At 45.1% G+C, this 25,247-nt stretch overlaps 1 protein-coding gene across 2 annotated transcripts in view; it reads left to right on the forward strand.

The window, feature by feature from the left end:
• LOC145403810 (uncharacterized) overlaps nt 1–14,147 on the forward strand; it is a 103,350-nt gene extending 89,203 nt beyond the window's left edge. For both annotated transcript variants that reach the window (XM_080275488.1, XM_080275490.1), the window contains exon 9: nt 12,742–14,147. In XM_080275488.1, coding sequence (XP_080131614.1) covers nt 12,742–13,160 — 419 coding nt within the window. In that variant the 3' untranslated portion in view covers nt 13,161–14,147. The remainder of the gene's footprint in view (nt 1–12,741) is intronic.
• Nucleotides 14,148–25,247: the final 11,100 nt, after the last annotated feature.

Consider the following 25,247-nt stretch of genomic DNA (forward strand, 5'->3'; position numbering starts at 1 on the left):
CGGCCTATGTTGTTGCCTGTTTTTCCATTTGTACTGCCAGTCCACCAATACAGTCTCATATAGTACGAGAGCTACTTTTTCTTTTTCCTCCTCCTCACTCACTCTCTTCGTCAATCTATTCACCCTATCCTCTCCACGATGGCCAGTAGTGTGTTCCTCACAACGCTTCCTAGTCACATCCACAGTCACATTTAGCCTTCATTCATTGTGTTCGTTAGAAGTTTTCAAACTGACTCCACAGTTTGGGAAAACGAGATCTTAAGTGGTTCTGTTCTTTCCACTGCTCTCACTCTTATTTGTCCTATCATAGGACTTCAGATCCCCTTAACATCGCGTGTTTATAAAGTATTGATAAATCACTATATATTCAAATTTGCTGTTTATTTATAAATCACGGACCTAGGGTTTTCCGAGGACAATTGTCCATTTTTGAAAATTACGACCCAACAACCATTAATTTCTATCAAGTTATATAATGCTGCCACGTTGTTGTTTTCTTCCCGCCAGTGGACACTACCAGACCCAAATTGCTTGATAAGCTTATGATCTCTGTAATTTTTTGTTTACTTCCCCCTGCCTCCTACCTTTTCTATATATAATATATATATATAAGCAGTATGGCATATAAAGCCGTTGCGATATATCTCATTAATCCAGACTTTTGTATGATATATCAGAGATACTTTAGTCTGATCGTAAGAGTTTTTAAGAACAATGTGCTGAATTGTTCCCATTGCAGTACTCCCCACTCCATTGTGTATTAATATATATCGTCACTGTATCAAATGGTGATATATACATATATATATATATATATATATACACTGATATAAACATGTTATATTATTTACCCTATAGTGTGGTGAACATATGATAGCTGGTCAGGCAATCTATATATCTCGCGTTGGCCAAACCTATAGTCCATATATGTCAGTATCATTTGAATTCACATAAGAGTTACTATATATATAAAGCACAACGGATATTTGTAAATTGTTTATATACCCAAATTATATATATATTTATGTATATATATATATATATATATATATATATATATATATAGTACTCCCTCTTAATATCCGAACGTCCAATATCCGAACATCCCCACTAACCGGGACATAATCCTCCCGATCCAATATTCCCAAAATAACCAAAAACCGCAAAAAATTCAAAAAAATCTGACTTTTTTCCCTCCCATAATTTGGAAATTCCCGCCCGGCGCCAAACAGCTGTTACACCATGGTCCCTTCAATTCTTCCTTCCTCCCCCTCCCCCTCCCCTGTCAGGTTGCCATTTAGTATTTTTCATTACCAAGTGTGGGCCAATTTGGTAATGAAAAATTCGTTTGGTAACGAATTAGAATAATGCATTACCAAATGGATTTTTCACATGTATGAGGATACACAGGATGGAGATGGTGGATTGTTTGCTACTCTCTGATTAATCTGCTACCCTACATGGTGTGAAAATAATCAACATGGTGTTAGTTATATAGAGTGATTACACATGTATTTCCACTTGTATATATAATTAGTGAAGAATATATGCTAGCTTTACGAATTTGGTAATGAAAAGTTAGACACAATGAAAGTTGAGGAGATTGGTAATGTGGCTATTGCTACATCTGGCAACTCTGTTACCCCACCAACATCAACAGTCACAGCTTAACTCCGATGGAGAGCAGATACTCATAACAGTGCAAGCCACAGGTGCTTGTTTTTTGTGAATAAACAGTGAATAAAGTGCTATACCTTGCCACTAGAACACACGTGGGAATTTACAGTGTTGTGCAGTGTTAAGAAATTAGAATTTAGAGTGCAGAGGATTAACTGTGGACTGCAAACTGGCGGTTCAAACTAGTCCAAGAGCAAGGGACTTGTAAGTACCCAGAATGTTTAATATTGTATAAACTCACCTCTCTAAACCTCATTTTATGGTTCTTTTGCATTTATTTCAGTCTTTTATGTCCCTTATTGGCGTGATTTGGGTCTGTAAATATTGTGGTGCAATGCATGTCCAGAGGGAGTTGTATAGGTGTTTTTCAGAGTTAGGGTCCATAAGTACAAGTCCATAAGCTGGGGCCCAATATCCGGACAGGACCACTATCCGGACCTGCCTATGGCTCTATTGATCCGGATATTGGAGGGGTTACTGTATATATATTTGTATGTATATATATATATATATATATATATATATATATATATATATATATAAATGGATAGGGGTTATGATATATATATATATATATATATATATATATATATATATATATATATAAATGGATAGGGTTATGAGAGGAGTAAAAATACGAATTATGTTGAGAAAGATGACATTGATAATGGATGGTGAAAAGTGGGCTGTATGATGTATGCAGATGGTGCAGTGCTGCTTTCAAATAGCAGACAAAAGCTTGGTAGGCTGGTCAGAGTTTTTTTGATGTCTGAGAGCTTCATGCCTTGAAAGTAAGTGTTGACAAAAGCAGACTGATAATTGTTAAAAGGTAAGGTGACTCCCAGTGTGATGTTTTAGTGAATGGTGAATGATGAAGTGGTGAGAGAGTTTAAGTACCTGAGTCCGGTAACAGAAAATGAGAGGTAAATGTGCAAAAGAAGTTGCAAGGAGAGTAACTGCTGGTATGAAGGCCTTGATAAGAAGCAGAGGTCTGAGTGTGATGGCAGTGAATGGTTTGACTGGAGTTTTAGTGGTGCCTCTTCCAGCATCCAGATGAAACCATGGCATGGCATGGCATGAGAAGGAAAGAGCAGAGCAGTGGAAATGACATTGTTGAAGAATGTGTGTGGAGTGCGAAGAGTAGATAAAATACAGTATAGTAATAAGCATGGCTCCAGTCAGCATCAATGAAGAAAGAAACAGCACAGCATTGCTTGAATGAGCATGTTAGATATAAAATGTGAACAACATGGGTAACTAAAAATACACACACAGTACATTCATTTATAAAAAACAAAAGCAAACACAAAACAATGGCAATACAGATATGGTTGCAGTTGCATTTTTCCATCACCTGGGGGTGTCAGGTTGAATCAAACAGTAAGGACACAACAGAGGTCATCTTCCCAGTGGAGCTGATTATTTTGTACTAATTTGATACCCAGCAGGTTGAAAAGCTAAACTGTGCAGAGATAGGCAGGCAAGACTGAAACACTAAGTCAGCCAGTTTGCTTATTATTGAGTGGCATCCCATTCTTATTGACACCTCATCATGCTCCTCTCTCTGAAAGTGTATATGGCCAGTGAGTCATTTTGAAGTCCAGGAATTCATCATGCATTGCCTTCAAGTATACCCAGCATGACATGGAAAGAGGATTCTTCACAAATCGTGCCGCAAGGAAATCATTATGAAATTCTCTCGCTAGTGACACCAGATGCCTAAGATTACCTCATAACCTCTCTAAGCAGTGAGCCATGGCATTACCCCTAGTTTGGGAATCACTGGATTAACCACTGTGTTTCTGCTGAGCATGTCAGTATGATATTGTACTGGTGTCTCTCTGCCCACACACCTACTTATCCCCTATATTCTCATGCCAAGTTATGCCATACAAATGTAAGACACCTAGGGCTGGTTTCTACCATGCTCTCTTGTCATTAGAGCATACTATTTCTAGCCCTAGTTCACAATATTGTTGCACTCAGACACATGACACTGGCCCTCATTCTTAAACACTAATACAGCAATACCCGGTACCTCCATCGGATACAACATACAATACTTGCAATCTAAGCAACATGCTTCATCAGAGCAGATTTCCTCTTAACCCCTAGGGTATGCAATTCTCCAGCCTCGACTACCCCCCAGGCGCAAAAACAGGCCTGATTTTCAACTTTCTCAGAGGTTAAAAGTTTTATGCCAGATTTATAGAGCTTGCATTTACACACCTGAAAATGCAAACACCACCCTCCTAGACCCAACAGTTACTGAGCTATGGCCTGTCAAAGTTGATAATAGTTACCTGTCACGGCTCCGGCAAGAAAGAAAATATGCCGCTCACACCTGTTTTTTTTTTTTTTCACAAAAATATGTACAAAAATCACCAAAATCAATTTTTTTTTTTGGTGTGTATAGATGTTATAAACCATTGTAATGTGCTTAGAAAAAAATAAAATGGTGACAAACTCCCCCAATAAATATGATAGTAAAAATTATCCCCTCCCCTCCCCTCCCCTCCCCTCCCCTCCCTCCCCCTCCTCCCCCCCCCTCCCTCCCCTCCCCTCCCTCCCTCCCCTCCCCTCCCCTCTCCTCCCCCTCCCCACCCCTCCCCTCCCCCTCCCCTCCCTCCCCTCCCTCCTCCCCTCCCTCCCCTCCCCTCCCCTCCCTCCCCTCCTCTCCCCTCTCCTCTCTCCTCCCCTCCTCTCCTCTCCCTCTCCTCTCCTCTCCTCTCTCCTCCCTCCTCTCCTCTCTCTCCTCTCCTCTCCTCTCCTCTCCTCTCCTCTCCTCTCCTCTCCTCCCCCCTCCCCTCCCTGCTGAGCTGTCAAATCTACTAGGGAAAATGGTCATGAACCCCTCCAATAAAAATATGTACAGAGTGCTAATCTGAGGACTGATAGGCTGAGACGGAGCAGAAACTATAAACGAGTGATAAGGAATGTTACCATATGTTCAGACATATAAAATGTACAAAGAAATACAAAAGAATGAAGAAAATACGCTATAATCTTTGGCAGGTACACAATTATATCCATAGGCAGGTAAAGTAGGCAGATAACAAGGATTTTTTCCCCAAAAACACACACCAAAAAAACAAATAGAACATAAAATAATTGTGGTGTGCTTATCTGTATGCAAAGACACGATTAAATTGCAGGTAATGATTCAAAAACGCGCCATAAAGCATAAAAAATACGCAAAATATTCGGGGCCGGGGAGGTAAAGATACTGCGTGCTAGGGGGTGGGGGTGGGGGGAGGGGGTGGGGGTGGGAGGTGGTAAGGCCAGGATAGGGTGTATGGGGATGGAGGGATGGGAGGAGACCACCACCAGACACAAAGGAAGGGTCCCAGTGGAGTACAGGGACATGGAGGGAGGGTAAAGGGGAAATACCCCTCCCTCAGATGACTGGGGGGGGGATCCACATGGGAGGGGGGGATGCATGAGGAGGGTGTGGGAGGTGTGGTGGTGGTAAGAATGATGGGAGGTAGGGTAGTAACAAGGTAGTGGGGTAGAGGGACATGGCGAGAGGGAGATGGGGGTACACCCCCCACCACCTGGGTATGGGCCTGGGTCCCCCCTCCGGTGTGTCCAACACTTAGTTTTGATTGGTTAGAAGCCATCTATGTCACAGCTGCCAGTTTTTTGTGGATGTTGCATGATTGGTGTTGCTCGTCCTTTTAAGAAATTTGCGCAAAAAGCTCTGTCGACGAGCCTAGTACTTTAAAGGTTAATTGTTCATATTATGAAACCTTGTCTACACATAAAACCTCTCTCTTTCCAGTTTTACTAACTATTTTATCTTTCTCCTTGAAGTATCAGTTTGGTGCTATTATAGTAGCTCTGCCATCTGCCAAGCTAGAGTTGGTGTACTGGGATATTTACACTACAGCATGCACTCTTTCTGACTGTGAGTCAATCCCCAGGTTAAGAAAGGAGAAGTCAGGTTTTATCAGGATGGAATAGGGAGTTGTCCCATTTGTGCATCACTAGTACCTAACATGACATGATGCAAACTGATGAATAATATGAAAGGAAAAATTCTGCCAGATAAAACTAGTATTCTTTTAGTGTTGGAGTGATGGACTTCATTAGTGAAAACACCCAGCAGTGTTGCTGAAAGAGTTATATGACTTGAGATTATGCTTTTATGACATGAGCATAATCTTCTGGATGCATGACAAGATGTTGTTATCATTGAGGTAGCCTAATCCATGAAAAAGAAAACATGACAAGTGGAGATTTTAGGCCTGTTATGTACTACCTTACTCTTGTAAAGGGTGTCATCCATCATGTTCTTTTCAGAAAAGGAAAACGGTTTTCCTTTTAATATATATCGGTAGGAAACTGATTTGTAACTGATTTTGCGCAAAATTTCAGAACTGGTTATTTCTTGTATTGCAAATGCTGTTGAACTCAGTAGTTATTCAAACAGGAAACTCTTACAACACTGCAACAAACTGTCTTTGCATGTGCAATAAAGTTTTTGGAGCCATTACTTTCCAACATCAAAATGTAAGAAGGTTGGCACAGAGCCTCCATAATGAAATACATTGTCTTGAAGTTGGATTAATGTTGCTGCTAAACTAGGGCTAACTGTGGTTTCTGGTTTTCAGTAAATGCTAAAACATATGGGATTTTTGTACTATAGTTTGTGCAGTGTTAAATGAACCATTACCCATTAACCAGGGTTTGTGAGACAAATTTGGTAGCAAACCAGATTATTATTTGTTCAGACTGCTAATTCAGATTTCTTTCACTTAAAAAGAAAAAAAAAAAAAAAAAAGAGAGAGAGAGAGAGAGAATAAAAGTGGACTCAAATTGTGACACGTCTTCCACAACTTGAGCACTCTACCAGCTACAGCATCAAATGAACTTGCTATAATTACACATTCCTGTGAGCTTGAGGGATGAGGCCAGAGTTGCACCAACAATTATCTGCAAATTTATGAAGTTACAGTATGCATATGTACAATAGCATCAATGAGTGGCACACACTTTACAGAAGAGTATTGCAGTATATTTATCTGGTTGTACACTCAATCCTCGTAAATCGCGGCAATTTGGGTCTGAACCACTGCCGTGATTTACAAATTCCATGATTTATGAACAATAACTCATGTGAAAAATTAATTTGGGTCTTGACTTTGGCTAACCCGCCCCCACAGCACCTTACCTACACCTATCTAGGCACCATCAAACACAAACATATAAATTTAGGAATATTCAGTGCATGTATTAAATAGAAATAAGCCATGTTAATGGATCTCACCATAATCCTATGACGAAACTGCTTAAGTGAATGGAGTGGGTGATGTTGGGAAGAACTTAGAACCTCTCGGCATTTGTTCTTCCCAAACTCTTTTGCCAGCTTTGAAAACTTCTCTCCCCTCTCAACACGACGAATGATCTCCAAACGTTGACTGTACAACAACTGTGGCAGCTTCTTGACACCATACTGCTTAGAGCACTTCATCTGGGTGTCGGGAGGGGCCATGGCAGGTAGGAGGCGGGGGGAAGTTGCACAAAAAAGGCAGGTAACTCTCGTACTCCACAGTGACGGTTTGTAGTGTGCGGACTGGCGGGACAAGAACAACAACAACATGGCGGCATTAATATGCACATATGCCACCAGAGACGTGCGGTGATTGGTTGTTGGGTCACGATTTTCAGTTTGAATGCCTCGGTTTATGGTTCTTCTTGGAAAAGGCCCACTTGGGTGCCTAGGTCCGCGATTTTCATGACATAACGGTGATTTAAAGTTGCCGGCAGTCTGACGGCCACCTAGCCGTGATTTATAAATCCGTGATTTATGAACACGCGATTTACGAGGATTGGGTGTACAGTAGAACCCCAGAATTCTTACACAATTTGTTCCTGGAGGCTGTACGAGTTGCGAATTGTTCGAAAACCGAATAATTTTTACCTTAAGAAACAATGTATTTTGCATTAATCTGTACATAAAACCATTAAATTAAAGAAACATACCCTGTAGATTATATAAATAAGAATTTACTGCATCTTACCTGTACTGGGGAGAGCTGATGGTTTTAAGTGGATGGATGTGGAGAGGAGGAGGAGGGGTCTTAGTTTTTGGAAGGGGAGTCATCTTCCATGAAAACTGTAACTGCCCTTCTGGTGTTTCTTCACTTTTCTGTCTCTTTGGACGAGGAGATTCTTGGGATTGGGGAGATGCTTGCGGCTGGGGAGATGCTTGCGGCTGGGGAGATGCTTGCGGCTGGGGAGATGCTTGGAGTTGAGACATTGCTTTGGGTTCTTTAATGGTAAAGAACCTGATTATGTACAATTTTCCAACGAAAATACGTAATTTATATGCATAATTTAACCCCTAAAACGCGGCTGTGTACAGTCGATCCCCCCCGAGTGGCGGGGTTGTATCGAGTTCTGAGTACCTGTAGGAAAATATTCGCCAGAAATCAGAGATTAACCCTAGAACATTATACTTGGTATGGCAGATAGTACTTACATTCAGCTTTCTCCAGAGACAGGTGTTGAGCCTTCATGGACTACCCAAGGACTTGTGGAGACTTGCAAAGTTGGGTAACCAAATCTTCACTTTCACACCTCCAGCAACCCGGTTTCCCCTCTACCACAGCCTCATTCTGTCACAGTAAACTTTATACTACAACGTAAAGGTAGTTAGGAATCCGTATTTGTACAATAAGCACTGAAAATAAGGCTAAAATCAACGAAGCGTACGGCCGACATGCACTGTGGCGGCGGTCTTCCCGTCACTCAACAAACATTTCCATTGTCACAGCTAAGAACATGTATACTACATTATTTTCAATCATATTACTTCGCAAAAGATCACCACGGCGCGCTTTTTATTCTGCCTTACGTCCGCCACTTTATTCTTGTTCCTGTCGGCCGCTTGCACTGACTGGGAAGAGCTAGAACTCGCCCTAATCTCACTTTGAAAGCCTGCAGTAAACTGACGCTAAACAGAGGCAAACCGTGAGAAAAAAAGCTAGTGTTACAACTGGGGAAACAAGCGTTTCCTAGTAGCATAAACTGCTTGTGAGAGGAGATCGCAGATTTAAAGTTCTGAGCGCTCAGAGCGCTGCCATGTATCACAGCCAGGCTGGCCGGGCCGTGGTGGGGGGGAGGACGGGGGGAAAATGCGATATTTGGCAACAACTGAGGTCAGTAGTACAAAGGTAAAGTATGCTAGTTGTAGCTAGAGGGTGGTGGTACTGATAGACAATACCAGCTGGAGCCTGCTTGCCCGCGGTTATTCAAAATTGACTAAAATCGCAAACGCGATGACCCGCCGTCCTGCCCTTATGGCCGAGCGTTGCAAACGCGACGATCCGCGTTTTAGGGGTTAATGGAGCCTGTATGACTGATGTGTAGCTGGCAGAAGACAAAGCGGGACTGGCGACCATGTGGCACCAATGACACTGTGTCTCTTAGTGTGAGTAGCGGGTCATCGTATGAAAACTGGATCGATTTTTGGACGAAAAAGCTGTACGAAAACCGAGTTGTACGAGTAGAGAGGTGTATGAATTCCGAGGTTCCACTGTACTTTCAGAGTAAAATAATAACACTGGTTACCAATGGTTAGTATTTTCTATAGGCTTCAAATTTCCAAATGCAGTAAACTCTCAATTACTGTATCTGTTGTCACAATGTCCGGCCCAATGCAAAATCTGGCGCTACTGGCTCGGCTCTGTTAAAGCAGTGCCTGGCGAAATTATACAACATCCATTGCTGAAATGAGACGTAACCGGTGGTTCTGTGCAATATCTGGTGTTGAGGTGTATCAACCGGCTAGTAAGCGGTAGCCAACCAACGCCCAGGAAAACCCTGAAATGTGCCAGTCATTGAGAATGCCCACTTCACGCCAGTCAGTCAGAATTCATCACAGGAACGGTTCACCTGACATGCCAAGAATACTGCCATGCTCAATTTCTTGCTCATGGATGTCATGTAGAAAAGACGTGTTTGTATGCTTTGCTGTTTTAACTATATGGTCGTGAAACTGTAGTGCTGTGATTAACTCTCCCATTCTGTGTTTGTTTTTGTTGCAAAGCTTATGCCCTGGAGTAATCTTTGGGGGAGCCAGTTGCCATTTGACCACATGAGATTAAGTGCACTGTACAGTAGTGTATTGCACAGTGTACAACTCTACCGTCCACTGTTGCCAGCTCTTGGTGAATACAGACAGTAGTACATTACTGTATGTACTGTATTACTGTACACTATTATTACTGTATTGTATTTTATGCATAGTTTTCATCATTTACTGATGGGAAAGTTTTTAAGATAGAGGGTCGCGACGGATAGAAACACAATATCCAACTCATTGCTGAATTTTGAGCCGATATGGGAGGGGGGGGTGTTACTATGCAGTATCATGCATTTCACTTCATTCGGCTTAGGACTTAGCTGAATTTCAACAGATAGTTGAGAGCTTACTATTGTATTTCCACTGTCAGTTACCGGGTAATAGTAACATGTGCATAATGGCAAGAGTGAGCTAGCTCTTTCCTTGTAGGGGGTGACAGATTCTTGGGGAGAAAAAAAAAAAGGAAAAAAATTGACAGCCAGGGGCAACAGAAATATAGAAATATAAAACATTGTGAATCATATACAAAACTTGGAATTATTTACTCATGCTTGCTCTATGCATGGCAGGTATTGCAAAGCTGGTATGACTCATGGCTGTGTCTCTTTATTACTTTATTATTGGCAAATAAATTCTATGGCAGTGTATAAAATTTTTGGTTTTTGCCTGACTTCAACTCATTTTGACTTTTTATTTTCATGTTTTCCGTTTTGAACATACTACGACAAAGCATATCTGTTCAGCTTTAAAATGACACCAAAGGCAGCATTCTATCATGAAAAATATATTTACACAGACTGATCAAAGAAAAAGATCGCCAAGCAAATATGTGGCCAAGAATCATACAAAATTGTGCATCTTTTTTCTTTTGCTTTACCGCACAGTAACATGCAGAAATAGCCATAAACTATATATCTCTTTAAAGGTTATTTATTTATTTTTTTGCTGAATACTTTTCTACAGCAAGGTATAGAATTTTTGGTCTTTGCCTAACTTTATCTCGTCATTTTGACTTTTTAATTTTCTTTGTTTTCCATTTCTGAACATACAGCAATAAAGTACAACTATTCAGCTTTAAAATGAAATCAAAATCAACATTCTGTCATAAAAAGTGTACTTACACAGAGTGATCAAAGAAATATATCGTGGCATAAAGATGTGGGTCGGCGCGAGAGCAGCTGACTCTAGTGCCGGCATCATCTGCCCAGCCCAGAAACCTGTTAGGGTTAATAATCATCTGACTGCACATGCATCTCGTAATCCTTTTCATCTACTGTTACACAATCATTGACTGCCTTCTGCCCATTTTTATCTTCCCTTGTCTGCCAGGTATATCTGTGAATTAGTTTGTGCCCAAAATAAGTTCTAGTTAAAACCATGGATTTTTCTGCGCAGTTGTGTAATAAATACTCACCATTTATATTCTCTTCTTCCACACCCCACCTTCCTAAAGTACTTGCTGCATCCTTATCTCCTTTCATATCAATCAGAGCAATGACTTTTGAATGCTTCTTTTTCTTTGACATTTGTTTAACTGCCCCAAGTACCTTCAATTCTCTCCCATCCCTTGGCCCATTTCCTTGTTTACAGGTGCAAATGCACATATATAAATGTGTATCTGTCTAGCCCTATCTTGCAGTCACACCACACAAGCCATGCATGAACACAGTTATATATTCATTCATTCATTCATTCATTCATTCATTCATCATCCAATCCTATGTTGCCCCATGAGGAGCGTAGGAGCCTGGGGCTAAGCAAGTTATATTATGACACATTTTTTTGTTCTTTCCAAGAACAACAAAGCAACACCATCATTATTCCTACTCTTGTGTTCGTCTCTAAAACCACCCATCCATTTCCTTAGCTCTGTAAATCAGAATCTCTTTGACCATTCCAAACTCCATTACCTAATAAATACATTTCAATCACGTCACATGCATCCAGTCTTTCCTTTCACCATTGTTTTATAAAACCAAACCTCTTTTCTTGATCATACATGTCATTCACATTCGGAGCTGCCACTATTAACCTGACATATCTTTAATTCATCTGGATGGCCTTTCTGTCACCTTTTAGCCTTTTTTCACCTCTTTCCTCCACAGGGGCACTGGGTTGTAGCAATTGTTATTTTGGAGGTTTTCTGGTGTGGATGTGATTTGCCCAGACAAGACGTCATATTGTCCAAAAAGATTTATATGAAAAAGGCCAGTATTACAGTACCTTCATTTAAAGAATACAGTAAAACATAGATGTATAAAAACTAGATAAAAACTTTGGAAAAAAAAAAAAAATGCTAAAAACAAAGTATGCATACTGTACACACTCACCCTCCTGTTTTGTTCCACCTCAAGGGAAAAAATTGTGAAGATTTAAAACAAAAGACATGAAACAAAAAGGTGTACTGACGTGGTTACTGTATGAACGTGGGGTAGGACTTGTTTGCCTCTTATACTGTGAGGCAAACCAACAGAGATGCTATTGAAAACCTTTCCCAAATTATTCAGAATACTTGTGTAGTGGCAGCACATGCCTATTGGTTATGAAACTGTCACTGTGCAAAACCATGGCCTGAGTGTATAGTAGAAAAATTGATCTGTTGTCACACAGTAAAACTGTGCCATTCAAATCTGGAAATGGTAAATCACTTGTATTGTGTTTTAAGAACTGAAATGCATTGACAGTATCTCCCCGTTCAGATTTCAGTGTTAGGATGCCAGTGATAATATGTTCTTGTATATGTTGATTTTACGTGTTGTCTGCATAGGACTTTTCGTCACTCAGAAGAGTCAGAACTCTGAAGACTCCCAGGTAACTGCCACACAAAAAGAGGGTTTCTATGAAGCTGAAAAAAGCAAGTGGTTGCCTGATCAGTATGTATTATACTGGCAGGGTTCATGTTATTTTACTGTTGTGCTGAACTTTAAATCATATGAACAAAAGATTCATTTTATAACTTTTCCTGCTTATTACAGGTCACTCAAGGAGCCTGTTAGAAGCTGGAAATGTAGGCGTGCCGGAGAGCTTGAGTGTACTTGAGAGCGTTGATGATGAGGTGGCCATGGAAGTGGAGGTACCTCTGGTGGAGGCCCTTGGTGACCATGACTATACTCCTCCACCTAAGAAGCAAAGACTGGCACACAAAACCTCACCATACATTGTTCCACCCTTGGATGACTTCCCACCACAGCATGGAAAACCAGATTCTGGGGGAGGTTTTCCACCTGATGATGGTACTCTTGGCAAAATATCAGCCAGAATAATGGACACATTGGTGGATCAGGTAAATAACAATTATTCTGATCCAGGAGGGAAGCATAACAGTGCCCAGGCTGTTGTTGTAAATTTAGGGCAAGGTAAGAAGAGGCTGAGGGATGATATAGAGCTTGAATGATCATTCTTTCAGTTGATTGTATTCTAATGATTTTAAGAGGTAAATAATCCTCTGCTTGAGTGTACCTCATATGGGTGAAGACCACCCATAACCTGTGTGCTGGGTGGGGGGACCCACCAAAGCTGCAGATTCTGCCACGACCCAAGAACCACCCACTACTTGTATTTTCATATTTCAGTACTATTTATTTGTATTTCATACAGTAGTAGCAGTGCAGTTTTGTTAAAAACATATTAAAGCACTAAAAGTGTGAGGGTGCTGAGGGTGGTGGGGAGGGCAGAGGTCTGGGGACTGGTGGTTAGTGAATAAGATGCACAGAGTTTGAGTGGCTACCTACCTATACAGTAGTGTAACCAAGATGAGCACCGTGAGGCCTTTTCCTGTTGCCTCACAAACACACACACTGAAAAATCAAGTGGATCTCAAGAATATGCCTCATGGGCTTGCTTTTTATTAAGTAAATTTGTCTTTAAATTTTTTTGTTGCTTAAACATTGTACTCTATAGTACATGGGAATTGTGCTTTAGTAAAGATAGAAGGTTCATTCTGATTAAACAATGACAGTTCAAGTGGCTTTGTAGGTGCAGAGTTTTCTACCTGTTATAATCCTTGTGCTACTGATAGAAAATTTATCAAATCATCATGGAATAAACATCATCATCTTGATCATCCAGAGTACTAGAACCTGATATTTTTATTTGATGTGCTATGACGTAAGTCTAGAAATAGTATTATTTAACTTATAATTTATCCTATGAATATTAACTGTACTTTGCAGTCACATAGTACAGGTATTGAACTTTTATTTACATGAGAATAAATATTTTCATTCTCAGTGTTATGGACCAATGCAATATAATTCATGTCATATCATTTCACTAATAGTTGTTATAGGTTTAGAAATGGTATTCAGGTACCATGTCGCCATCATGTGCTATTGTATTTTTTTTTTTTTTTAAATATGAAAAATAAATATATTTTAAGACAGATTTATATATTGCTTTTATAATCCTAAAGAACTTTTTTACATTGCAAACTGTTTCATATTCATAGTACACTTCATGCCCTTACAAATTTCCACTAAGAGCAAGTGAGGCTATTGTGGTACCTTCTTGTACCTCACCTTATGCATCTCTGTACATCACTGACCACTCAGTCATTTAGCCCAGTAGTAAAGAATCACTTGTCAGATCACCTCTTTATTATAATATCTCATGATCAGTGTAGCTCCAACTAATGTCAGAAAGAACTGCAGAGACTAAAAGAATGCAACCTGGGCACAGTATTACACAGGATAAAACAATCACAGATAACGCCTGACCTGACTCTCCCATAAACTGATGAAGCTATTGTAGCTTAGCAGAATAATCTTGCTATCTATCATCCAGTCCTCTTGCTTCAATAGGATGATAGGAATTTGGGGTTAGGCAACTCAGTCCCGCTATTAAGGTGTAGGTGATCATCATCTCGCATCCTGAGTACCATTAGGTGAGCAATATTCCCAAACCACCTTTTGGCCGTAGTTGGTACAGCTTAACCCACCAGCCCAGCAGGCGTAATTTGGTTATATGATTATGATACAGTGCAATAAACAGCCAGCTAATCCTACATTCTAAGTGGCTATAAAAACTTCAGACCTAACTTCATTTCTCCTATCAAAAACCTCATCGACGGAGAAAACAACCTAATATGAATATCACTGTTGACTCCACCTGAAACAAAAACTATGCTGTATACGATATTTTGAGCATCTGGACTGATTCGAGTTTGTAAACAAGACAAATGGAAAGGCTTTGTGGATGTCTTAAATTTTTTCAAAGCAATATACCCTTGAGCCATTTATGCAATTTTTTGTTCACCCATGAGAATCACTTCTTTATAATTTAACATTCAGTTTTCCTTTCTTCGTATATAGTTATATAATTCATGTGATTACAGTTTTTGAAAGTCAAAATGTAAGTTCTGTACATGGTCTGTCCAAAAAGAAATTGAACATTTTAAATGCACATCAACTAGCTGATGTAACGTGATTGTGCCGGGAGTGCTATGTATTGGTGACTTTGAGCTTCAATCTAACAATACCCGCATTGTGCCATGTCACTGTCATCAAGGTACATATGCTTGAGTGAATGTACGTTTAGTGCATTTGGCATAATGTTTTCTATTGTCTGAAGTTGGCATCCTTTCAGGGTGGATTTCAACTCTGGGAACAAAAGAGTCTGCAGGGGCCAAATCTGGAGAGTAGGGTGGCTGGGGGACAATATTTGTCTCATGCTTCACCAAGAACTCATGGATAAGGAGCAATGTGTGAGCAGGTGCATTGTCATGGTGTAGCATCCAGATTGTTTTACCAAGTCTCAGGCTTCTTCCTTCATACTGCCTCCCTCAAATACTTCAGGATGTCCAAGTAAAACTCGTTTTTCACTGTCTGACCACGTGGCACAAACTTACGATGAACGAAGCCCTTCCATAAAAAAAAGACAATCATCACTGTTATGCTTGTTTTTAGGTCGACTTCTCATCCAAGAAACACTAGCTGTTGAGACAGGGTTCTCTTTTGAGACCGGAGCTAGGGTACACTACGAGAGGAACATGGCATAAAATCTCTGGTCAACAACCTTACACGTGCATTATCTTAATTTACACACCAATGGATACAATATGAATACAAATAAAGCAAAGTACACTATTCAGTCACAATATCATTATGCACAGTAGAGGACTCTGACTGGGCTGCTGAGGTCCTGGGCTCTACAGGTGCCGACCAGGTGTAGGAGGGGTCCTGTTAGGTGTTCCTTCTTTTAAGGGACACGGGACGACCCTCAGGGGTGGCATCGTCTTCTGAGGGCTGCTGGGCGGCGTGGTGAGAGGCCCTCCTCTCATGGGGCTTCGATGAGGTGTCTGGTCCTCTGGACTAGGCCCAAACAGGGACAGTTGGCGCACTTGCCTGTGCCCATCCTTGGGAGGAGGTCGTCATCTTCTGGGACTGGGGAGGTCACACCCTGGGGTCTGAGAGGCACCTCTGGGAGTCCGGGGGCTGTGGTCTCCCTCCCGTCAGGCTGCTGTCAGGGGTGGTCTGTGGCGTCGCCTCCGGCAGGAATCTGTCAGCTGGTCGTCTCGCCTGGGCACCGACTGGACTGCATACACTCCCGGGGTCACTACGGGGCCTCGCCAAACCTCTTTCAGCCAGGGAAGTTCTTCCTGGAGGCTGCCTCCATGGGGAGAAATGGAGGGGCATCCCACTTGGCCACAGGAGGGTTGGGCTAAGTTAGGGACGCCCTCCGGAAGGGAAGTCACAGGGGCATTAGATGATTGGTGTGATGTCTCTCCCCGGCACGGCTGATGGCCGTCGCTGAGGTCCCACGGGCAACAGGAGGAGGGCGGCTTATGGCCGTCCCTTTCCTATCGGTGCGGCTGATGGCTGTCACCGGGGCCCAACTTCCAGACAGGACCATGGGCGAGGTGCAGCTGATGGCCGTCACCAGTGTCTTGAGAGGGGAGTGAATGAAAGTCGAGGTGCGGCTGATGGCCGTCACCGGAGTCCAGCTCCCGGAGGCAGCTGTAGAAGGAGAGGGGGCGGTACCGTCTCTCCCCGAGTGCAGCTGATGGCCGTCATCGGTTTCTGCAGAGGAGGAGGGGGTTGCAGCGGGTGAGCGACTGATGGCCGTCTCAGGTTTTGTGTGGCCAATGGCCGTCACAGGTTTTGTCGGGCTGATGGCCGTCACTTGGGTGCTGCTTGGGACTGAAATATCAGCCCCACCCCGAACCTGGTGAGGGCTGGTCCAGCTGGAGGGTAATGCACCCGTACTGCATAGCCCTCGCTGGCTCTGTTCTGGGGAATAAGGGCGCAAGGTAGTGGGGGACATAGGCCCATACTGCCCGGGTAACGCGTGTGCCCTCAGAGTCCCTCTGCAGTCTCCTCTTGGGGGGGGTGTCGACATGCCCCAGTGGTGTTCTGCTACGGTGTGTATTTCAGCACCGTCTTGGGGGGGAAATGTCACGTCCCCGTGGCTGGAGGTAGTAGGTCTCTGTGGTCGTGGTGCTGTGGGTTGGTGTTAGGTGATGTAGGAGGGTGGTCCAGCATTGGGTGGCTAGGTCTGGGTCCTGGTGATGGGCATAAGTGACGTATAGGGTGGAGGCCTGAGTTGTTTCCTGGAGGAGTTGAAGGAGGTGATGTGTCCCACGGACATGTCGTTTTCTTCCGTAGGTTGGGGCCCAGATGACACGCCGTACCTTCATGGCTGGTGGTGGTTGGTGTTTGGCTTTTCCTAGCTGAATGCTTGTGACTGGTGAGGTGGTGAGGCTTTTATGCGGCTGCCGAGGGTAGGTGCAGCTCTTTTCCCTGGGGATAGGGGCTGGTGGAAGTTTCCACTGGGCCTGGTGTAGTGTTAGTGTTATGGGGGACGTGTTGGGTGTGGGAGGTATGGGAGGTTTGTTCTGGTGGTGAAGGTGAGACTGGGGGGCTGGGTGATGGTGTGGTGGAGTATCTGGCCGGTGGGCGAGAAAGACGGCCGGAGCAGGTGGTGTGGTTTTGAGGGTGGGTGTGGGTGGTGAGGGGGGAGTGTGGCCTTGTGGTGTCGTGGTTGGGCGTGTGGTCCGGGTGTTTGGTGATGAGGTGGCGTGGGTGGTGGTAAGAGACTGTGCTCATGGTGTGGGGTGGGCGGTGGGTGTGGAGCGAGGTGGAAGGGGTGAGGGGGGATGGTGTGAGTGTGGAGGTGGTGGCGGGTGATGTGTGGTGCTGGAAACGTGGTGGAGTGGTCGGGGGTGGGCTGGGGGTCCCTGGGTCGGGTGGTTGGACTTGTGGTTGTGGTGAGGTGGCGGGGGATGAGGTGTGAGGTGTGGCAGGGGAGGGTGCTGGAGGGGAAGGAGTGGGGGAGGATGGTAGGGAGGATGAGGGTGTGATATAGCAGGTGTATGAGTCTGACGGAGAGTCCGGAGTGGCAGGTGGTGTGGGTGGTGGAGGGAAAGGGGTCGTGTCATGTGGTGGTGTTGGCCGGGAATGGACGTACATGGCGATTCCGATAAGTGCGTGGGGGGTTGTGGTAATCTATGGTGACCTGGTAAGGGTTTGGGACGTGTGTGACAATGTAGGGTCCCATAAACCATGGGGAGACTATGTTGGGGGTGGGTAGTTTTGCGACTACTACCGAATTGCCTGGTTTGTAGGAGATGGAGGGAGCGACATCTGGCTGTAGGTCTAGATGTTTCTGCAGGTGGTGCAGTTGCCTCTTGAGGTGGTGTAGGGGGTCGGACGTGGGGCATGTGGAGGGGGGTTGGAGGTGTTGTCGCAAAGGTAGGAGGAGGGGGGGCCATCCCGAATACCCTTTTGTGGGGGGAGGCGGTGTCATCTCGTGGACAGGAATTCATTCCCCACTGAACAATCTTGACGTGGGCTGGCCAGTCCTCATTCTTGATCTCTTCTATTTGGGCCCGCACCTGGTTTAGGAGGGTGCAATGGCTTTTCTTGCATATTCCGTTCCGTTGGGGCCAGTAGGGGGAGGAATGTGAGCTGTGGTAGCCGAAGATGGTGGCGAGTTCTTTCCATATGGAGCTGGTGAACTCTGGGGCGTTGTTTGAGTGCAGCGCTTGGGAAATCCTGAAGTATGGGAAGATGTGGCAGACAAGGGCGCCGGCCACGGCAACGGCGTGGTGTTCCGTGGCCGGGCAGGCGACACGGAATTTTGAGTACGTATCTACGAAGGTGATAGTATACTCATAGCCGGCTTTGGGTGGTAGGGGGCCTACTACATCCACGGACAACAACAGCCAAGGCTTGAGGGCGGTGACGCTCCCTGACGGGCCAGGCGTGCGGGTGGTGTCCTTGCCTAGCGCTCAGGCCTGGCAGGACTGGGTGACTTGTTTGGCCAGGTTGGAAGGGCTAGGGATCCAACAGACATCACTGAACACTTGCAAGAGTTTCTTAATGCCTAGGTGAATTCCGTTGTCAGAGTGGAGGTGAGTCGTGGTGTCTAGGGCAGTTTTGGGGTCGAGCACTATATGCCCCGACTGGGTGAATAGGTGATAGCCCTGCTGGTGGAGTTTGGAGAATACGTGTGGCGGTATCCAGTGGGGGCAATCCTTGTTGCCCCTCTGTTGTAAGATATTTGGTTCAACATGGATGGACCTAATCGATAGTCAGGATAGGGCGTCAGCATTGGTGTGTAGCTTGCCGGGGTGATGGGAAATTTCGTAGTTGAATTCCTCAAGAGTTTCCCTCCACCTAATGAGTTGGGCATTGTGTGTGCTGGATTACTATAACCACTGGAGTGACTGATGGTGACGTTTGCATCTGACAGGTAGGCTCAGAAGTGTTCCAGTGCCCATATGATGCCTAGGCACTCTCGTTTGGTGGTGGCGTATTTCCTCTTGGCTTGGTTGAGGGTGCAGCTGGCGCAGGTGAGGATGTGCTCCTGCCCTTCCTGTACCTGGGCAAGGATGTCGCTGATCGCTACCAGGGACACGTCTGTATATAGGCGGAAGAGCGGGGGTGTAGTCGGGGAATGCGACGATCGGGGCGGTGACGAGTTTGGTCTTCAGGTCATGGAATGGTCCTCTCCGTTTGTCAGTCCAGGTAAAAGGCTCGCCTTTTTTGGTCATGTCATGGAGGGACTTGGCGATGTCTGCAAACCCCTTCACGAAGCACCGGTAGTAAGAAGCAAGTCCTAGGAAGGCGTGGACTTCATGAACATCTCGGGGTAGGGGAAGATCTGCGATGGCGTGCAGCTTGTCGGGGTCAGGCGATATCCCTTCCTTGGAAACAGTGTGCCCCAGGAAGGTGACGGTTCGTGTGTACTAGTACGCTCTGCGATCCAGACTTTTGCATGGTCAAAAGGGGCAAAATCAAGTTACTAGTGATGAGCACAGCGTGCTGGAATGGTCAGGAACCCAGACTAACGGAGACTCTCTCCCAAGAGTGGCCTCTTCGGTTGCGTTTGTTACTTTTCAAGTGGCCAAGTTAAGAGCAGTGGCATGCCAAAATGACGGGGTCAGTCTCCAACTCGGCCAACCCAAGCCCGACCTTCGCAATTTCCCAGAATGCTCCTGGGTTACACATTAACAAGCTACTAGGTCAACTCTATACCACCAGTTCTCAAGGGTTATACAAACAATAAAGTTCGAGTGGGAGGAAATGTGTATTAACAATAAAAAAAAAAAAGTAGAAATCTTCCCACCTACTAGCCTTACAGAATAATCCTGAATCAGTTGGCACGGTATTCAACAAACATATTGGCCCTAATATCAAATTCCACAAAACTTAGCTCCTTTGTCCCAGGTTCAGTCCAATGTGGCTCTCCATAATCGACCCTCTAAGCTCATAGTTCACTGGTCCGGTCTTCTAATCTTCTTGACCTTGACTTCCACACTGGGATCTTGACCTCCACACTATAGTAGCCGCAGCGAGAAATGAACGCTGTGGTGGGGCAGGCGGGATGACCTGGGATTCCCCCATTGCTGCCATATCTACATGTCACCGACCATAGAGGTAGGATGTCACCGACCATCGGCCACCGCTGCAGCCCCGCTCCATGATCCTTACCCTGTGTCTCTGGCTTTCTCTTTCTCTCTCGGTTTCTATATAAACTGGTGTATTTCCGAAACTAATTATGAAATTATTATGACTTTTGTTCCACACCACCACTGAGGTAAAAATCAAGGAGAGTTTTCTGTATAAAGGTTTCCCCCCCCTTGTCTGAGGGCAGGTCAGTTCTGGCGAGTGTATAATTATAGGTCAGGCGGAGGTATCGGCAAGGCCGCACTCCCCCGCTCATATGCCACATTTAGGAGGGGGGGGAAACCTTTATACAGAAAACTCTCCTTGATTTTTACCTCAGTGGTGGTGTGGAACAAAAGTCATAATAATTTCATAATTAGTTTCGGAAATACACCAGTTTATATAGAAACCGAGAGAGAAAGAGAAAGCCAGAGACACAGGGTAAGGATCATGGAGCGGGGCTGCAGCGGTGGCCGATGGTCGGTGACATCCTACCTCTATGGTCGGTGACATGTGGATATGGCAACAATGGGGGAATCCCAGGTCATCCCGCCTGCCCCACCACAGCGTTCATTTCTCGCTGCGGCTACTATAGGACTTTGACTTCCACACTTGGACTCTTTAACTTCCTCACTGGGACCTTGACTCCCTCACTGGGACCCGCTAGAAATTAATATATACAATGAATAACTATTTTCCCTAATGCAAATGTTATGCAGTGTCTTCTAGGTTCCGACTTCTCGGTCCTGGGTACAGTGCAGTGTGGGGTTCTTTGTTCCAGACCGGGTCAGGGAAAGCCAGGAGTGGAAAACACAAACACCTTGGATCAAACAGTACACTAATCTATTAACTAAGAATGCATACAAACACTATTCCGTGATCAAAGCCAGATGGATACAATGGTACAATATAGCAGCTGCAAGGATCACTCTCAACTCCCAGTTCAGCTCATCTAATACGGGATTGCACCTGAGTAATTTTACATTATGTCGATACAGTATCACAATGAGTATTCCACAGAAATATTCAGGTACTTGACATGTGACACATACGTACACAACAGAGCTCAGTGTCTCCAGCACAATAGAGATGGCAATATATATACTTAACCTTAAGCCTAGATGTCCGCGTCACAGAGACGAAAGCCTAGCTAATATAATATGTTCGCGTCACACAGACTAAGCCCTAGCTAACTTAGTCCATACTGTGTCACATATAACGGAATATATATATATATATATATATATATATATATATATATATATATATAAACTATATCTATCTATATATATATATATATATATATATATATATATATATATATATATATATATATATGTACTGTATCTATCTATCTATTGCTAGACGCCATAATCCCGTAAGGGGTGGCCATTTGACTCTGAGTTATTTGTTTTACAGGGAGGGGCACTAACCCTCCACCAACCCACTTGCTGACACGTAGGGAGCACGTATGGTTTGGTTATATGGTTACCACCCAGCGTTGTAAATGGTTTCTTGGCTTACAGGAAACCATTTGGCTTGTCACTCAATGTAAAGCCACCTGTAACGGAAAGAAAAGCAATAAGAAGTGACAGGAAAGATGGGACTGTACAGTATACTATATATATATATATATATATATATATATGGTCTCACATTGGCAGTCACTGGGGGGGGGGTTTAATGAGGCTAGGGTGGGTGTACTCTCGTGGGAATGGAGAGAGGGAGGGGAGTTAGTGGGAGTCCACGGGTGCGGGTTATACTGACGTCTGCTGCTCTGTAGGGAAGGTGACACTGGGGAAATATCGGTCACGGTAGGGGGGGGGGAACTGACCCATGCGGGTATGTCGAGCACTCCGCATAACAGCACTTTGAGTAACATGGTGCACATAGAATTCACAAGGGGGGGGGGGAGCACACTGGGGAAGAGTTACACGTTTTTTGGGGAGGGATCACGGGGAGGGCCCACTGTGGGGCATGGGCTGGTCACACTGGGGGAATATAAAGGGAGGATCTATTACTGACAGTTTCTGATGGAAGGGAGGACAGGGCCCGCTACGATGGGAGTTCCAAGTGGTGGCCTGGCGTAGGAGAAGGGCTGCCCGGTGAGTAGTATAGAGGCAGGTGGCCCATTGGGTTGCCACGAGTCCGGGAAGAATGGGCCGGTGGTGTGTGGGGCGGCTCCCTAGCCGCTACGGCCCGACAGGGTGCCGGGCTCTTGGGGCTGGGGCAGAAGAGAGCCAACGGGGCGCAGCTTGGTGCTGGCCCTTCGTTGTTGTCGGGGTTCTGGGAGAGGACCTGGGGAGGCCCGGGGCTGGGGTCAGGTGCGGAGGGGCAGCGTCCTGGACACACAGCTGTCACGACCCTCAGGGGCGGCCATCAGGGAGGGGCTGCAGTCGCCGACATCTGGGGAGGCTCGGCTGCTGCGACAGGCACTGGGGGAGGCCTGCCGTCTCTGGGGGTTGTGGTCTTGCCGTTGGGAGGAGGCCGTCAGGGGCAACTTGGAGCCTCTCGTCCTGGGGGAGTCTGACAACACCTGGGGCTGCACCGACAGGACATTGGCCCTTGGGGATGTCTCGCCTGCTCTGGTCTCTGGAGGTTCCCCTGAAAAGGAGCTAGAGTCGCCCTGGGATACCGAGGGGCACCTCACTTTGCCACCGAGGTGGTGGTTGGAGCGGGAGGCACTGCCCTCTGCAGGAGCCCGGTTATGGGCAGGGGGAGAGTGGCCTGGAGCCGACCTGCCTGCTGCTACAGACCCTGATGACAGGGAGTAGGTGCCCAATGGACACACCCAGCTATTGCCACAGTTCAGACAGAGGCTACACTTTGACTGTTGTGTTGGAGGCAGGGAGAAGGTGGCTGATGGATACACCCGGCTACTGCCACAGCTCAGACAGAGGCTGCTCTCCGGCCTAGTTCCTGATGATGGGGAAAAGGCGCCCGATGGATACGCCCGGCTATTGCCACAGTGCTGACGGAGACTGCTCTCCAACCGTCATTTCAAGGGCAGGGAGAAGGTGTCCGATGGATACGTCTGGCTATTGCCAAAACTCCGATGGAGATTGCTCTCTGGCCCTTGTTTTGGAGGCAGGGAGAAGGTGCCCGATGGATACGCCTGGCTATTGCCACAGTGCTGATGGAGACTGCTCTCCTGCCGTTGGGTCTGGGGTCCCAGCCCCAAAGACGGTTTTGGTGGATGGCAGCGGCACGTCCGCTGCTCCTCCTGGGGTATAGCAGCCCTTGAGGCTCCTCCTGAGTCCTCTGTCAAAAAGAAGACCGGTCTAGGAGACTCAGTGTCCGAGGGTCTGCTCGGGAGCTTGTCTTTATAAGTCCCACTCCGATTCTGACAAGCATTCTCTCTGCCGGAGTGTATGGTGTGCTTTTCCTGCACACTGCCGTGTGGTCTGGCTGCGGAGAAGAGGTGCATCGGGGCGCGAGGGAGATATGACGCTCTTGACTGGAAGACGTGACAGGTAAACCAGCCTCCCTGTCACCTCCTAGTGGGGTGGGTATTGCCCCCCCCCCCGTACTCTCCTCTTGGGGTTGTGCTGTACGGCTCACCTCGTCGTGCGGATATTTCAGCAAGTAATCCCTTCACATGCTCAGAAAGCCTCATAATAAAGAACCATGAGTTACAACATTCGGCATTTCAATCAGAAACAGAATAACACATGGCACTACACACACATAGGTCTGCCTAAAATAATACATATTGTAGGGATAACAATAGAAGAAAAGTACTATAACAAATAAGCATGAATAACCCTAACCTAAAAATGAAAAACATCATTGAGTTGGTATTATTGTGCCTCACAAAGTAACTACATGAACATTAACTCACAGCTAACATAACCCTAAAACGTACTGAATTGCAAAGTCATCCCAACACATTAATAAACAATTTACAGTCCCAAGGCATCTGATATTTGGCCCACAAAAATCACACATTTATCTAAGGCTCAGACACATTTATCTGAGGCTCAGACATTCTCGTATTCCAGTTACACACTAAATAATAATATAAAGTACAGTACACAAATATATGGGAAATACCTCACTATCCACCTCAAGAAATACAAGGAAGGTGAGCGGGAACTCAGGACGCGCTCTCCCAATGGCATTACCTCGCGTGATCAAACACTTCCTGAGGAACGACAACACCTGATACTAACCCGTGTCTGTTTCTCTATTTTCACTGTTATCACTCGTGGGGTATCACTTATTTGCGGTTCAACATATCAAACATCAATATTATCAAATTACTTACAGAATTCTTTTGAGGTGGGGGGGGGGGGGAAGGAGGATGACGACCACACCAGCCGTCTGCCACGTTTCACAGCCGGTGTTCGAGTGACACGCCAATATCGCGTGGTGGAAAGGGGGGAGGGGGAGGATGACGGCTTACACAATTTAAAATTTTCATTACTATAGACTCATGATAGACTCAGTGTGATGCCTTTCCCCTTACAATTGATTACCCGAAAAAAATGACATTCCCTAATTACATTTACTCTCCAACACCTCTCTCTATATCTTTGCATCGAAAAACAATAAAAATCATCGTGCCTTACATCACTGCGCATGCATACATTATG

Source organism: Coenobita brevimanus, chromosome 61 (genome assembly GCF_032717465.1).
Source record: "Coenobita brevimanus isolate Jiangsu-jjx chromosome 61, ASM3271746v2, whole genome shotgun sequence".
NCBI classification, from domain to species: Eukaryota; Metazoa; Arthropoda; class Malacostraca; order Decapoda; family Coenobitidae; genus Coenobita; species Coenobita brevimanus.